This window comes from Neltuma alba, unplaced genomic scaffold (assembly GCF_004799145.2).
Source record: "Neltuma alba isolate B1F8T4 unplaced genomic scaffold, ASM479914v2 tig00013589_pilon, whole genome shotgun sequence".
Classification (NCBI taxonomy): Eukaryota; Viridiplantae; Streptophyta; class Magnoliopsida; order Fabales; family Fabaceae; genus Neltuma; species Neltuma alba.
The window spans coordinates 1-16,417 of NW_021637786.1; the positions used below are offsets into that span (position 1 = coordinate 1).

Here is a 16,417-nt window from a genome sequence, read left to right on the forward strand (position 1 = left end):
TCCATAGCCCCCAAAAGTTCGTCCACGTCAAACATCTCGTCCATAGAGAAAATTCTGCAAGCAATCACCTTCCAACTCATTACCACCCTCAAGCCAAGAATAGTCCATTTGCTCGTTACTTTCATCAATGCCATCCTTTATAGTCTCGTGTTCTTGTGGTTTCGCAATTTGACAACCCCTGCACTCCTGATCTGTGAGATCGAAAGGCTCGTCCTTTGGTTCTGACTTCACTTGATATTTGATTTGCAGAGGCAACTTCATCAGCTTCAAGATAAACATTATCCATATCATTAATTTTGGAAGGTTGATGTCTTGTCTTAACATCATCCTCAGCGCACAGACCTCAGAATGATTTGATATGGTGGTTTGTGTCCGAACCAGCAGGAGTTGCCACTGAAGAACTTGATAAAGTCGTAGCTGATGATGAGAGTCCTTGAGGGATTCCTTGCAAGAAGTATAATCCGATACGTGGGGGAAATTGAGGCGGGCACAAGGACCATACATGGCTCTAGCAGCTTCATCATAAGCAAGTGCAGCTTCATATGCAGTGCCAAATGTACCCAACACAGTCTGCTTCCTCTGTTTGGTTCCCTAATCTCCGCAACCCACTTACCCCAGGTTCTTTGTCTAACGCCTCTGTAGTTACATCTTGAGTTGTCAGGCCCTCTCCTTTACCCCTCATACATCCTTTCTTTGAACCCTTGGCCGGGGCTCTACGAGTTGGTTTGCTCTCACCTTTGCTAGATTCGAGATATTCATTATATTCTTTCCACTTTGCCAGAGTCTCAGCCACAGATTTAGAGCCATCCCGCCTACTACGACTTTTCCTCTTCCTAGAAGAATCCAATGGCAAAGAAGCGATGTTAGAACCTTGATCATAACACCCATGGCCGCGGTTTGCCACTGGTAATTCAGTAATTTTGTACGGGTAACCACCTTCCGCTTGATAAACTTCAATCACCGCAAAAATAATTGGACAGTCTTCCCCCGCTCAACAATCAGATCTGAATAAGTAAGATCTTCAAAATCTGCAGTTAGATAAGCAGAATTAGATTAGCATAGTACGCGGCAGACGTCAAGCAGGGCTCAGGGAGGAATTTCTACTGATCCTAGGGCAAACAAAATACTTCTCCCAGACACATCCAGAAAGATGTGTGTGAATAGGAGTTCACAAATCCTTACCAGCATAAATTGATCGAATATCCTTGGACCCCAAGTAAGACACATTCAATAAAAGAAATCCATTACCGTGACCGGATAAAACACTAGTTTGTTTTTCCTCCTAGCAATTTCTGGGTTTTAGAACGAACAGCCATCCTACCCAGAAACCTACTACACCTAAAAAGAGACAGAATCACAGGTAGAAACCCCATAATCCTCAGTAAACAAATAAAACTGACCCGAATCACAAACATGCTACCCAGAGAACTCATAAGATTCAATCAAGCATTCCTCTCTACAAAAGAAAAGCAAACAAGTGCTGGAGAGTTGGAAGTAATGGACTGATCGAGAGAACCAACCTGAGTAGGTACAGAGAACAGGCGCGTGATACTCCGCTTTTGCGATTCGATCAAAGCTGTGATACTTGGAGAAAATCAGGGTTTATCTTGATCCTTGTCGAGATATTTTGTCGACGGTCTCCCTTCTTGTGAAAGTTTGTCTGAACAACGCCGAATTCAGAAAAAGGTTTCTCTTGCTTTCTCTCACTCTGTATTAGCTAGCAAATCATGAAATCTCAAAACTTCAAGCTGTAACGTGTATTTATAGCCTTCTCTAGATATTTCTGATATTTTAATTTTAATGGCCTCAGAGGTGGATGACGTGGCACTTCCTTAGTCGCGTTGCGTCGCCTCGGACTCCCGAACCTTGTGGCACGTGTCGCCCGAAGGTTCCCGAAGCAACAAAACTCTCACGTCGCTTTCTTAGTCCCCAAGTATTACTTCATTGCCCATCTTCAAAATGTTGCCTTCTCTCTTTTGCATCTCTTTCCTCGCATATTTACGAATACGCCACGCCCTTTACTCCCATATTTGTTTTCTCTTTTCGCCAAAAAAAAAAAAGCTTTTCTGAAAAAAAAAACCATGAGGTATATAAAAAAATAAGCAATTAAGATTTAAAATAATGGCAAAAAATTATATGTTAATTCTAACTATCAGACTATTTTGTCAAACTATAAACATAGCGTTTGTTGAAACAATACAATCAATGCATGGCTTTACAGGGATGCTCTGATTTTTTTTGTTGGTTGAAATCGTTTTGATTGAATAAATTTAAATCTCGATAAATCAACTTCACGCGCCGAGTTTATTCGGATTTATTTTCGGCTCCGCTTGCCCAATTTCGCTTCTGAATAAAATTAAAAATTCGGCCTTTTCCTTTTCACCGATAAGGGAGGATGGCATTCACCTTTCACCAGGCGAGACCGGTAAATCATGAATGGAAGCAGTACGGGAATTTTTTTCCGCCGAATGGTAAGCACGCCACGTGGTAGGGGTAGGATGGGGAGTAGATGGCTCCAAGAACACAATCCCGAGGCAGAAGGGGATTTGATTGACACGTCAGGAGGAGAAGTCAGGACAAGTGGGCCACGTGGCTGGTTAAGGTGGGCGACACTTTATGCAGTCGTTAGCGAACACGTCACATTTAGTCATCCACGCGGATTTAGGTTATGATCCATGTGTGGATAAGAACCGATGGCTTGGAGGCTCCCGAATTAAATGGTGTGAACTGAACTAACTGGTAAGATAAAAGAAAAGGTTGCCAAATTAAAAAAAAAAAAAGGTAAGAGAAAATAGTAGAAAAAGCGGGCGCCGGTCCATTCGTATCATCCTGAAAACTAAGGCTGTCACATTTGATATAAGGGGGATGCCTCCGTCAGATAAACACCAGCCTAATCACAGCACAGCTCTTGCCAAAAGGCACGCACCTGGGGGGTTATTTAATTTAAGCTGAAAGTCCTTGCATTCTTAGAGGTTGTGGGATTTATATGTGGGCCCCCAAATTAATTGGACGAAAAATGTGAACTCACTGAACTCACCGAAGCTAACGATCAGATCACACTCTCCTAAAAATGTACTGAATAATCACTCACTTCCCTGTTTATTATATTCTTTCCCAACATATACTTGAAACTTTTTGTGAACAAAGTCATCTATTGCTGATTATTTACTGTATTCATTTGGCTATCTGTTACTTTGATTTTACTATTTACTAATTTTGGGAAAAGAATTAAGAATACATTACTAATCAATTTAGTGAATTTATTTGAGATTACTAAAATTCGGATTCCTCCTTTAAGATTTTGATATTTCAAATTTCTAATAATAGTTTTTTTTTTTTGTTTTTGCTTAACTTTGCGCAAGTTTTCGAGTTTCGTGGGGCATTTGAAGCCCACCAACGCTAATATGCTAAAGAAAAAGCCCAGCCCACTGGCTGAGGAAATGTTGAGATCAGGGGCCCTCCCCTTTCTGTTGCTTCCAGAAGCATCAAGACCCGTCGCGATGCAATAGGAATTTGACGCTAAACAAATGATCTTATACACGAGTCATAACACACTCATTTATGGTTGCGGCAGGATGATAACGCCATGATGATTGACAGGCAATTTCCAGTCAATAAATAAAGAAATACAAAATCAAAAAGGCAAAAAGTATTAAAAAAAATGAAGACAAGTTATTAGCAACAACCAAAAAAAAATCCATTCAAGCATGCCGTCCAAACCAAACCAGTCTAAACAAAATCAAATTGATAAATTAAACTTAAACTAAAAGTTAGAAGCGGGCGTTTACCATGAAAACTGACTAACTTGTATCGTGTAATTTCTATGCGTGCCCCTGTTAGGGCGAATAACGTTGACTTGATTACCGCCAATACGGAGACGTCAAGCAAGCTCTGCTTTCTTCTAGAGTGTGCAAGAGCCAAAAAAGGCCCCCACCATTTACGAGACTTCTAGATTTAGTTTTCCTTCTGTGTTTGTTCTTCACTTCATCAATTCTTCCACATTAACCTTGACTTTGATGGAAGCTGCAGCTGCTTACGCAGTGTTATTGACCTGCTCACGCGCATGCACGCGCACAATCCCTTTTAAACGCGTACGTGGTTAACAATCCACTCCTTCAATTTTGCAATTGTGCCATATATAATGCCCCTTCTTCTTAAATTAAGGAGAGGCATAAGTGGGGGCGATCGATATATATACATACAGAGGGAGATTGAAAGACATAAGATGTTAAAGGGGGAAAACAATATTTCATTGATCCGGGATCACCTTAACAAGTGGGGGATTATGGCTATATATCAGATGGCACGCTGTCTTCAATCACATCATTGCCATCCCTTCCAAATCCCATTTATCTATGTGTTTTTAGTGGGGGAAAAAAAAAGGAACAAAGAAACAGAACAAAAGGAGCCATGAAACTCCCCAAATGCAGGGAGGGAAACAAAAATAATGAACTTTCCAAACTAGGAAAAATCGACGATCCTCATTATTTAAATAACTAATTTAATCGTTCTGATCATTCCTAGCAGAGAGGCAGGTCCTCCGGAGGAGGCTCCAAGGCTTCTAGCTCCCCAAGCCCGTCCTCCACCACCAGCACCGTCGCCAAACCCCACGTGATGTGAACATCCAAGTGACAATGCATAATCCAAGCACCTGCCATCATAACATAAGCCCATTAAACCCTTGAGATCAAGCACCGGATTATTTTTAACTCCTTATGTGTTTTTTCTTTCCCCCAAAAAAAAAAATGCAGTACCTGGGTTATCGGCAACGAATCGAATAACTGCCCATCCATTCACCGGAACGCCCACCGTGTTCCTCATAGGGGGGTCAACAAGGTTGAACTTCGAAGTATCTTTCTTCGGATCAAAGTTCCCAAACCCTTGTGCCACAATATAGAAATCATACCCGTGAAGATGGATCGGGTGGTTCTCGGGAGTCACGATGCTGGTGTCTTGCAACACAATTTGCACACTGGATCCGAACTTCAGCTTGTATACTTTCGTCCCCGGAACGGGTTGCCAGAGGGACCTGCTCACATTGCCAGTGTAATCGAACTTCACCGGAGGTTTGGCCGGAAAGTCAGAGGTGAAGACTCCCGGAATCCCGTGGTGGTGAGCCTGCAGGATGGAGATATTGTTGGGAAGCACGAAAGACACGTTGTTCATGCTGGCAGCGAACCGGGTCCCGTTGGGTCCCTGGCATCGACTTGACCCGAAATTGGGCGGGCAATTGTTGAGGCCGAGACCAATTGTGAAGAAGAGGTTCTCGTCGATCTCTGTGGGGACTTCTACTTTCCTGGGGCTTCGGAGGCTTTTACTGAAGGAAGTGACGGTGTTCGTGTCGTTGTACGCAGGCAGGGAGGGCATCAGTGGCTTAATGGACACTCCTTTTGAGGAACAGCAGGGAGCCGATTTGTATTGGAGAATGGCGGTGGTGGTGGTGTTGTCGAACGGTGCGTTCTGGGCGGATTGGTATGCACGCCCCGCCATGTAGTATCTGGAAGGCGGCTGATCACCTCTGATTAGCACATCGGTGGTTTGACCGGGTCCGAGGATGAGGACTTTCGTGGTGAAGGGCTTTAGGTAGGAGGCATCGGCGCCGACCACCGTCATCTGATGGTTGGCAACGGTGAAGAAAAGGGGTTGGTTGAGCGCAGCGTTGATCACCCGGAGGAGGTTGGTCTCGCCGAAGTCTATTGGAACAATGGTTGTGTCTGCACAGGCATCGACCAAAAAGTAAGCTCCTATCCTACGTTACTCGTTCGTATGTGAATTAATAGTATTTAGAATTATAATTTATAATTTGATACCCGGGAGACTATAATGCGCAATCATATCAATTAGCTAGATATCGTTAGTCATTGCCTGCCATAGCCGGTGACATCGTAACATGCCCAAAATCATTAAGTTTCGGCCGAAATTCTTATGTATTATCCATTTGCACTAATTGTGTTTTCTTTTTCCTAATCAAATACTGCACAATGCTCATCATTATGAACCATTGCTTGAATTATTCAATCATCGCGTGCTTTGATTTTTTTTCTTTTTAAAATTTAAGAAAAATGATAAAAAAAGAAGCTAAAAATTACTAAATCTCAAATCAGATTTGGTAAGAATACTTTATTTGGTGTTGATAATACTGAATTTACCAATGATAACAAATTTTTGTTAATATTTCTTATTCGATATTTAGTAATTTTCAGTTTATTTTTGGGCCATTCTTCCAAAAGGCTATCCTGTAAAATAGACGATAAATTAAGAATCAAACCTTGGCTAGAGCACTTGTAAAGGTCACCAGGTTGGCCATTAATAGTGAAAGCATCAGAGATATTGGGAGCTGCTCCTGTTCGGTCGGCCTCCCTCACAACGTCGATGGGGTTTGCGTCCCACCATTCCCCTGAACCACATATATACATTCTCACCGTTAATCTGTCGCCATCTAACATAGCCTTTGTACACACACACATTATTGTATCTATATATGTATATATTCAAACAAGCTCAGCCGAGGCTATCACTATCAGTTACATCGTGCATAGAGAGTTAAAGAACTATACCGAGAAGAACGACGGATTCGCGGTGAGGCTTGGGGAAAGGGTAAGGGCGGCCCTCCCTTGGATGTATGATGATGGCTCCGTATACAGTGGCTCTGAGCCAGGAGCTGTGGGCGTGCCACCACAGAGTCCCTTCTTGGCCCTGAATAGTGAAACGGTAGGTGTAGCTTTCCCCGGGACGAATGGGACATTGCGTCACAAATTCTGGCCCATCCGCCCACCCAGTTCTTATCTGCCTCACTCCATGCCTGCCCAATACAAACAACAATATATAACCACTCTTCATATTCCATGCACAAACATAACTCTAATGTACGTATGTATGGTTCTATACTGTGAATGTACCAGTGAATGGTCAAGTTGTACTGAGCTTTATTTGTGACTTTGATGACCAGCGTGTCTCCATTGTTAACTTCCAACGTTGGGCCCGGCAATTGGCCGTTCACTGTGATAGCGTTGTGGGTGTTGCACAGCCTCTTCACTGGAGTTGCTTGAACCTGCTCCGCCGTCAAGCACAGTAAAATTAAAGTGAGTAGTCAAAACAAGCGCCGAGATCAGTAAGGGAAACGAGAAAGAATAGATGTAAGCTAATAACGTACGACGAACTCGTGCTCGTGAAGTTTGGCGTTTGCCAGGGCTGACAAGAGAAGGAAAATGGCGAGGAAGACAGAGGAACGCCTGGCACTGATGAGAGACTCCATGTCTGATATCGCGAGGAATGAAGCGAATGAGAGGATAATGCGTTGGTGAGTGATGGGAGGGAAGGAAAGGAAGGATTGCCATTTTATAGGGGAAATGGAAGGAGAGAGGTTAGTCGTCGCTTGTGGTTGGCAGATTAGGTTTTGATACGGCATCGTGGTCAGGCTACGGAGAAAACTTAGTTCAACTCTATACGAGTTGTTGCACCCACTGGTTTTAATTCAACTTATATTCTTGCTTCCAAAGTCTTCAAATATCTTGCGCATTTTGAACTCTTGTGATCAGCTAATTCGTTATTTACATGGAGGATTTAATTAATTTACTCCTTCCTTCTTCTTGTTTTTCCTTCAAAAAATTGTTATTTAAATGCCGGGTTGGGTGATTAATCCCTATGTTTTCATCAGCCAATTTCTCACCATCTACTAATGCCAAATATATTAATTATTTCATGAACACCTAAAAGGGGAAAATTAAAGCAAAGTCACATTTTTTATCTTTAATTTTCTGTGCATGAAGTGGCCCCAGATGTGCAAAGTAAAAATGACCCGGGAGTTTCTTTTCATTTCAGCAATTCTTGTAATCTAGGAGAATTATTTCAATAGTCATCATATAAACAGTTTGATGAGAAAAGAGTTCAGCAATTGCATCAATTAATCCCATTCGACTATTCCCGTTTCCGGTTGTTGTGGAAAATAGAGCCTCAAATCCTTTTGATTGTCTGATGAATAAGTAATCCACTTTAGAAAAAAATGTTGATCATTAAGCCTTTTGCTTCCTGTTCGACCTTTCTTTTCCCATAACATGAACAAAGCCTTGCTTTAATTTACCATTTTATAATTCAATAATATATTGCCTATATATAATATAACTAACTATATACATATGTCCTGTTTCGATAGCCTTTGGTAAATTTTAGATTATGTATTGAATATATACTTTTAAAAAAAAAAATTATGTATTGAGTATTGAGCATGAATAATGTGGCGCATTATTTAGGTTGAATATATAGTGTGAATTCGTTAAGCTCTACGGCTCAGAAGATGATTCTCTCATGGCTTTTAGTAGTTATGATTTATTTTAGGAGCCTGTTTTCAGAAGGGGAGGACTGCCATTAGGTATCTAGCTATAACATAATAACAAAGCATGAAATGATTTGATTGGGTCTAACAAGAATTTAGTTAGAAGCACTCATGAAATATTAAGTTGGAGGATTAAATTAGGTGGCCTGTCACAGAACTAGCTTCTCACACTCGAACCAAATACACGCGCAATAGTATGTCCTACTCAAAGATACGTACGCCAGTGCCCAATCTCACTTTGACGTTGACCATGGCCTTTCCTGGGGATCACCAAATATAATGGCCGCATGCGACATATAAATTACTTTGATATTCACCCAAGTCAAACCTGCAGTTTAAGATGACAATATATAAAAAGTGGAGCTTCTTTGAAAGGTCCACTGATTCCAGCCTATGAAATCCATCCGGTACAGCTGCTATATATGGCCAGTCTACACATTTGATATTATTGGTTTTACACATCAGAAAGGCAGCTTTATGGCGATGGGGGCTAATAATGAAAAAGGACACGAAATAAAAAGCATTGGACTAGTCTATTTCAGCGCGTCCCTTCTGTAATAATGTCATCGATCTCTTGGAAGCTATCATCCTTCAATCACGAGGAAAAAGATGGAAAAGGCTCCCTTTAATTGAAGAGTTAGCATGTTCTGAGGCTGTACGTGGATATGAAGGCCCTGTCCGAATGTCTTGTCTTGTTATGGCATGTAGGATTAATAGCCACATTGGAGTCGATAACAACATGGAGCCAAGAACCACACGGGTTGCTCTTGATGACAAGAACCGTTAGATTCTTGGAATAAACTACGCCGCGTGCGCGCAGGTCAAAACTGAGGTTGTCCGATGGAGATTAACACAGCGAGGTGTCGAAACAAAAATGATTGTTTCGACTTGGATTGGTGAACAAGAAACGAATGAGAAAGCCTAGTGCAAGAGTTGGTAGAGTTTGTTATTGACTTTTGCTGATTCTTAAGAAGGAAAAAAAAAAGAAGTACATTAGAAAGAAAGAAAGAAATGGAAGGGTGAGTGAAATTGACGGAGGAGCAGAAAGTGTGCATCCATATATTATTCTTGCTTGTCAAAATTTGCTGGTGATTAGTCTTTCAAATGCTCACAGGCTTAATTTTATTATTATTGTTCTGGGATTTTTGATTACTTGAGGTTTCGTTTTCATGGTTAGTTATAAGTTGTTGCGAACTTGTGCAAAACTTTAATTGGGATCCACCGCCGGTGGCTAGTACGTTTTTCTCTGACCCACAAAATAATTGCGGAGAGGTAATTAAAAATGTAAGCATATCTTAAAATCCACCGTGCACGTGATTCATCGTCTAAAAACGATGGAGGCCTTCAATGGAGCTGAAAATTATAACCACGCATTATGTATTATTGAATAGGGCTTGCTGCTTCTATTGCGAAAGGCCCGTGTTAGCTCGACGTGGGCACGTAAATATAGCATTATATCCAATCCCTTTATTAGGTTAATTTAAGCAGATTATAAAAGAGTCAAATCAAATAATTAACTCTTACAAATAAATTATCATCTCTCGTGTAACATTAAACTATATATATCAGCTTATTAATTTAAGAAAAAATTTATAAACATGAAAAACAAAAAAAAATTAAAATCGGACTAAGGATTATAACTAATATTAGAATCTAGTCGTGGCTTTTTACAGGCACATGCTTTACCAGCTGGGCAAGTAAAAAGCAAAAAGTGAGGGTGGTCCAGTGAGTGAAGGGTCGAACGTCGCTCTGATGCCGGATGGAAGCGTTGGTTCTTGCTAGTTTAGGGTCACGCTATCCCCCATAAGGACCAGATATTTGGACGTCCCATATGATTCCCATGATTTATTCCATTTTTACCCTCGAGGGTCATAACAGATGCCACTAGAATGCTAATGGTGGCTTCTTTTCAATTGCTTTTTTTTTATTTTTTTTTTCAAAAATGAGGTAAGAAGAGAAAATTCTGTACGTAGTTTCTAATAAATGTCCATAAATTTTTACGCGTTAAAAAGATTGTCTCTGCTATCCATTACCATTAGTATTTCTTTTTCTTTTTTTGGGCAATTTACGGGGACAAGATTTCTTATTTTGGAGTGATGGAGGGACGAGATCTTGCCAGAAGGATAGGGACACTCAGAGGGGAGAGAGGTTGAAAAGGGCAAAGAGTGTGGGGGAGTAAGCCCCAACAGGGGGAAGTGGGCCAATGGGGATTGAGGCCCAAAAAAGGAAAGCTCGGACCGTGTGGCGAAGTCATCCAAAAGGTGCTCTTATGATGGATCCACTTGAACCAAGGCCCTATCCCTCAAAACGCCATTATTTCCCCCTCCTCCTGTGTGAGTATCAGAAGCTGGAGGTTTATACCCTCACCCAAAAAAAAGGACGTTTGTTCAGCGCTATTTCTCTACGATATGAATTTTATCTTTCTGTTTTTTGTCCTCCTAGTTTTTCTTCTATTTCATTATAGGAAAGCTTCTAAATCTTTGTGCATAATCTCACGGGAGGTGCTCTGATTTTCTCATGAAAATCATTGAATTTTCACGAATTTATAACTTTAGAGCTAACTATGTATATATATGTATATATTTCCGTGAACTTTGGCTGGAGAAAAAAAATCCGTGAACTTTTGAATGGAAGGGGGAAAAAGACGGTCCGGCATTTCTTTTCTCGTACCGTGTTATTTTCAGCGGAGTAAAGAAGGTTGGAAAGATAGATTCAAAAAAATTCTCGTAATGTACAATGACCAGCGAGGGCAAGAATTGATGCCACTATATTGTCTCCCCCGCGCCGAAATTGCCAAAACTGCAACTCAACCTTTCCGAAAGACTCTTCCTAACAATTAAAACAAAAACAGGATAAAAATAGAACAATAAAAATATATGTTGTTTAATTTAAAGACAAATTACACTGAGGATAGAAGAAGTAGTGGATACTTATTATAAAGTCCCATGAATACTATAATCATTTTAAAAGGATGTAATAATTAAAATCCAAAATTAATGTCGGGCCTCCCTCACATTCTTCGAGTCGATGGTGATATTCTTGGAGTCTTCGAACAAGCGTGCTAATGGCGGGTTTTAATACGGGCAATGTGAGTTAATAACCTTTTTATGAAACTGTGAGGCTTATCACCACTCCCATTTGCCTGCCGCTAGGCGCTAGCACAGAAGTGAGGCCATATAAACTATATGGAGAAAGTGTCACTGGAATTGGTATTATTGCTGGATGGAGCATTGGACCAAGGCAAAGCAGAACGTTTTGGTTTTATCGCTAGCAAGCAGCACCGGTTACTACCTCATATACATTTCATGCTAAACACTGAGGAGTGCTAATATTAGACAATCCATCCATGTGAGCTCTGGATAAAGCTCTTTTAGAATGCTTCGTTGTGTGCGTGTGTATACATATACACACACATATATATTTTTTTCCAAACAGAAATTATGAGAGATGCAAGACATTACAAGATTCAGCTGCTCGACGTATGAGAAGTCCGCCATGAGAAGGATACTAGAGTCTTTTTGTTCAACTTTAGTTACCGGGTGGGGTCACTCCAAATAATGATAGTTCTCAGGATACCGTAGAATAAATATCCTCATATTTTGGTACTTGAATGTGATTTCCCCATATCCCAATAAAGCAAGCGGATCGGAATGAGGACAAGCTTTGGGCTTTGATCTTAGAAGGCCGATTTCGGCCCGGTCAGGCTCACGACGCGAACATTGAACGGCACGTTTACCTCGCTTTCTGCCAAAAACCGCCAGATTGGGGTGTCTTCGTCTGCGCGAGGGCCAACCGAGTTGACTCGACCACGCCGAGTCTCGCTCTCTTGATTGCTTCACCCTCTCCGTAGCTTTCCTGGTAATGCCCGATACCACATGCAGCGGCTTCCCTAGCTTCTCTTCTTCTTTCTCCCACCTCAGACCGCCATCGCCCGCTGAAACTTTGATATGAACCCGTAACTCCTCCAACATCGATTTTCGGGGATTGGATTGAAGATGATGAACCTTGAGGCCCAGCAGGATTACCAAGACGCTCAATTGCACGTGCCCCATGACGAAATGGAAACTCTGGTTCTCGACGAGCCATCTAATGCTCAATCCCCCTCCGGCCACCTTCCTGCTCAGTCAGTCTCCGCATTGGATAACCCGCTGAATCTGTCCCCTTCTTCACTCACATCTAACCAAAGCCCCAAATCTCTCTTCAATTCTTTCCTTGACCCCCCATCTTACGCCGAAGCAATCTTCACCTCCTTCGATTCTTCTTCGAACGGCCACGATAATCCGGACCTTTCTTCCAGATCGAACCCATCGAATTCCGAGTATCTGTATATATCGGTCTCGGATCCGCAGAAAGAGCAAGAATTGACGAATTCTCTTGTCCCTGGCGGGAATACTTATTACACTTACCTGATTACGACGAGAACGAATTTTCCTGAGTATGGAGGACCCGGCTCCGAATTTAGCGTCCGCAGGCGGTTCAGGGACGTGGTAACCCTATCAGATCGGTTGTCGGAGTCGTACCGAGGGTACTTCATTCCTATAAGGCCTGATAAGAACACAGTGGAGAGCCAGGTGATGCAAAAACAGGAATTTGTGGAGCAGAGGAGGCTTGCATTGGAAAAGTACCTTCGTAAACTGGCAGCTCATCCCGTGATTAGAACGAGTGAGGAGCTTAGAGTGTTTCTGGAGTTGCAAGGGAAACTGCCTCTGGCGAAAAGTACTGATATGGCGTCGAGGATGCTTGATGGGGCGGTGAAGCTACCCGGGCAGTTGTTCGGGGGCGAGGCAGTGGGGTCAGTGGATGTGAGTGAAGTTGCACAGCCTGCTAAGGGTGGGAGGGACTTGTTGCGGATATTTAAGGAGCTGAAACAGTCAGTTACCAATGATTGGGGCGGAGCGAAGCCGTTGGTCGTAGAAGAAGACAAGGAGTTTCTAGAGAGAAAGGATAAGTTGGCAGAGTTCGAGCACCAATTGAGCAGCGTTTCTCAACAGGTTTATGATATGATTTGTTGAAACGGTTCATAATTATTCATGTTCTGGAGCATGCGTGCTAGAACCATTCATGTTTATGTACTTTGCCTGTCAACTTGCTTGCCGTGCTGGGGGGATGCTTTTATATATAAGTATCTAGTATTTTTCTTCCCAACGCTGAGGTTTATTTAATGGTTAACATCTTTTATCCTTGTCGGATCCAGGCTGAATCTCTTGTCAAGTCACAGCAAGACATGGGTGAAACAATGGGTGAACTAGGATTGGCTTTTGTAAAGCTAACTAAGTTTGAGACTGAAGAAGCCAGATTTGAGGCTCAGAGAGGAAGATCAGCAGACATGAGAAATGTGGCGACTGCAGCTGTTAAATCAAGCAGATTATATAGAGAGTTGAACACACAAACCATAAACATTTGGTATAACATTTTATTCTCACTTCAGTAGAAATTTTTCTGCTGTACATAGTCAAGAAGAGAAACCATCTTGCTGCTGTATTTGAGTCTTGTAGTGCGTTTATTTTTATGTCGATTGGAAGGAGAAGCAGGTTTTCTTTTTTATGATTAAATGAATTAATATGTTGTCTATGTTGCAGGATAAGTTGCATGAATACCTTGGAACCATGCTAGCGATCGACAATGCATTTTCTGACCGATCAAGTGCTTTACTCACTGTTCAAACACTCTCATCAGAACTAGTCTCTTTAAATTCACGGATCGAGAAGCTTGAAGCTGCTTCATCCAAAATATTTGGTGGAGATAAGTCTAGGCTGCGAAAAGTAGAAGAATTAAAAGAAGCCATCAGAGTTACTGAAAATGCTAAATTATGTGCGGATAGAGAGTATGAGCGGATAAAGGTAACGTCTTTCTTATTGTCTCACTCCCTCCACAAACTCCCCCCCCCCCAAAAAAAAAAAAGAAAAATTACACCCCAACAATCCCTCTATGCACATTTAGCTCATCTCTTTTCCTGCAAGCTTAGGCCTTGCCCCATAAATACTAAGATGTCCACATTAAGAAATGACTTTTGTATACTTTGTTTGACATTATACGCAAGTGTCACATCCTATTGCACCAAGTTTTGAAGATTTCTCGCATAATTTGTCCCCCAGTGCCTTATTTTCATTATTAGTATCGGGGAGAACAAGCCATAACACTGTCGCTCGGATGCTGACTCTTATGTTTGCTTTACTATTAACTTGCCTATGCCCCCATGGAAAATTCACAATGAGCTGAAATAAAATTATGAAAATGATCATATTATCAAGTTGTCACATGATTCTCTTGTTGTCTATTATGAAAGTACGAGAATAGACTAGTGCAAACATTCTTATTTGATTTAGTTATGAATGTTTCATTAGGATTTAGGGGCTACATTGGGCTCTCAACATCACAATAGTGGTTCACTTGCAGAGTTGGGAACAGATTTATACTTGATTTCGAATTATGCTGTCATTCTGAGCTCAAATAAATGTAAAATTGCTGAATTATTTCGCGTGTCCTTTTTCTTTTTTTAATGTACACTAGCTCTTTGTTTAATCTGTATGTTGAAGTTAAGATTGCGGTTTTTTTTTTTTTGGTATGTTCAAGAACCTTGAAGTCACGATGTCCTATATATTGTTTGCCTTGCAAACTAGTTCACCTTTGTAGAACCGTCGTTACGAATTCAATATCCGGGAAGAGTTTGTCAAAATATCAGGTTTGACTGTGGAATGTTTGCAGAAAAATAATAGGAGCGAACTTGAAAGAGTTGAGCAAGAGAGACATAATGACTTCATGAGCATGTTGCGGGGTTTTGTTATCAATCAGGTAAGCCTATGTTTATTTTTATGCGAGATTTTAACAGCTGCATACCATAATTTTCTTGCCTATTGATTTATTGAAAGATGATGGATGACGTTATTTTTTGAATGGTGTAAAACTGGTGTGAACCAGGCGTGTTCCCGGGCATCACGGGGATGTTGAAATGATTTTTTATTAAAAGTTGAGCTGCCTTTTTGTATTTTTACATGGTCATTCGCGGTTGAAATTACTAGATGCATTTTACAGGCGGGGTATGCAGAGAAGATGGGAGCTGTGTGGGAGAAGCTTGCGGAAGAAACGTCTGCATATTCAAGAGACATGAGCTAATATACACTCCGGCTGTAAAATTTTTTGCTTTCGGTATGTTCATGTTGCATTGTAGATTTTTGTTTGATTGGTTGTCATGTCAGGTGTTGAAGGTTAGAAATGCCTCTATCGTAGATAACAATCCATAAAGGCTCATCTTTCGTCTTTAACGTTTAATCTCGCTCTTTGACTATTCATGATCACTTTTTCTTTTTGGATTCCGATGGCTCCCTGTCTGGCTTTCCGAACGAGAGTATTTCATCACGTATCAGCTCTGGGACACAGCATCCTCCCTCTAGTTCCCTCTTTCCTTTTCTGAATGTAAATGTTGACTGTGGGATGATTCCCCTTGCCTAGATTTTACAGTTCATATTTGATTTTTCTGGCCCAAAAAAAAAAAGTTGACATTTGATTTGAGTGGATCGAACTTTTATTTTTTAATTGTATTTGGAATGAGTAAAAACACAGTAAAAGCAATGTTGTAATGTCCATCAGACTAAGAAATCTGTTACGAACATAGTAATCTGTTTATAGTTTTCTTAAAGAATTCAGAATTCAAATTATTTAAATTTTAATTGAGATCATTTAAACACTTTTTAAGCTAAGAGTGGAGGTATTACTTTTTGGACAAGTTATGAAATGAAGTGACCTCACTCAAATATGGGGCCAAAAGCAGATAAGATTAGAACGGGGCTGATGAACTTGGGATTCGCGACGCGTTAATTACCATTAGGGCATGGTTGATTGGTTGTGTGCACGGGATTAATTCACGTTTTCAAAAGTGAGGTCTCGAATTCGATTCCTCATGGATGTAGAAAACCCCTGCTGGGAGACTCACTCACCATATCTAGATGCGCGACGCGGGTCGGATCTGGACGTAGTCAGGACAAGCTCTGGTGAACTGGGTGGGCAACCAAAAAAAAAATTCACGTTTTCAATAAGAAAAGAATCTGTGTATCCTTTTTTCGTTTGCTAGGCCATGGAAAGCAACGG

General features: G+C 41.2%; 1 protein-coding gene and 2 pseudogenes across 1 annotated transcript; 1 reads left to right on the plus strand and 2 right to left on the minus strand.

Annotated features, from left to right (window-relative positions):
- Positions 1-8: 8 nt before the first annotated feature.
- On the minus strand, positions 9-1,373 carry LOC114738401 (dehydration-responsive element-binding protein 2A-like; annotated as a pseudogene).
- A 3,032-nt stretch (positions 1,374-4,405) lies between these two features.
- On the minus strand, positions 4,406-7,292 carry LOC114738379 (laccase-5). The gene is made up of 6 exons (XM_028926414.1): positions 7,154-7,292; positions 6,900-7,051; positions 6,558-6,802; positions 6,269-6,397; positions 4,755-5,714; positions 4,406-4,651 (listed from the first exon to the last, which is right to left on the minus strand). The coding sequence occupies exons 1-6, from the start codon at positions 7,253-7,255 to the stop codon at positions 4,521-4,523; spliced, it is 1,719 nt and encodes a 572-aa protein (XP_028782247.1). The 5' UTR covers positions 7,256-7,292; the 3' UTR covers positions 4,406-4,520.
- A 4,808-nt stretch (positions 7,293-12,100) lies between these two features.
- On the plus strand, positions 12,101-15,824 carry LOC114738380 (sorting nexin 2A-like; annotated as a pseudogene).
- The last annotated feature ends 593 nt before the right edge of the window (positions 15,825-16,417 follow it).

Bases quoted from the DNA above. Each gene is read 5' to 3' on its own strand.
- LOC114738379 (XM_028926414.1), bottom strand. From the start codon at position 7,255: ATGGAGTCTCTCATCAGTGCCAGGCGTTCCTCTGTCTTCCTCGCCATT. The intron at 6,398-6,557 runs GTATAGTTCTTT...TATGTGGTTCAG, and splicing joins CGAATCCGTCGTTCTTCTCG to GGGAATGGTGGGACGCAAAC. The intron at 4,652-4,754 runs GTACTGCATTTT...TTATGATGGCAG, and splicing joins ATTCGTTGCCGATAACCCAG to GTGCTTGGATTATGCATTGT.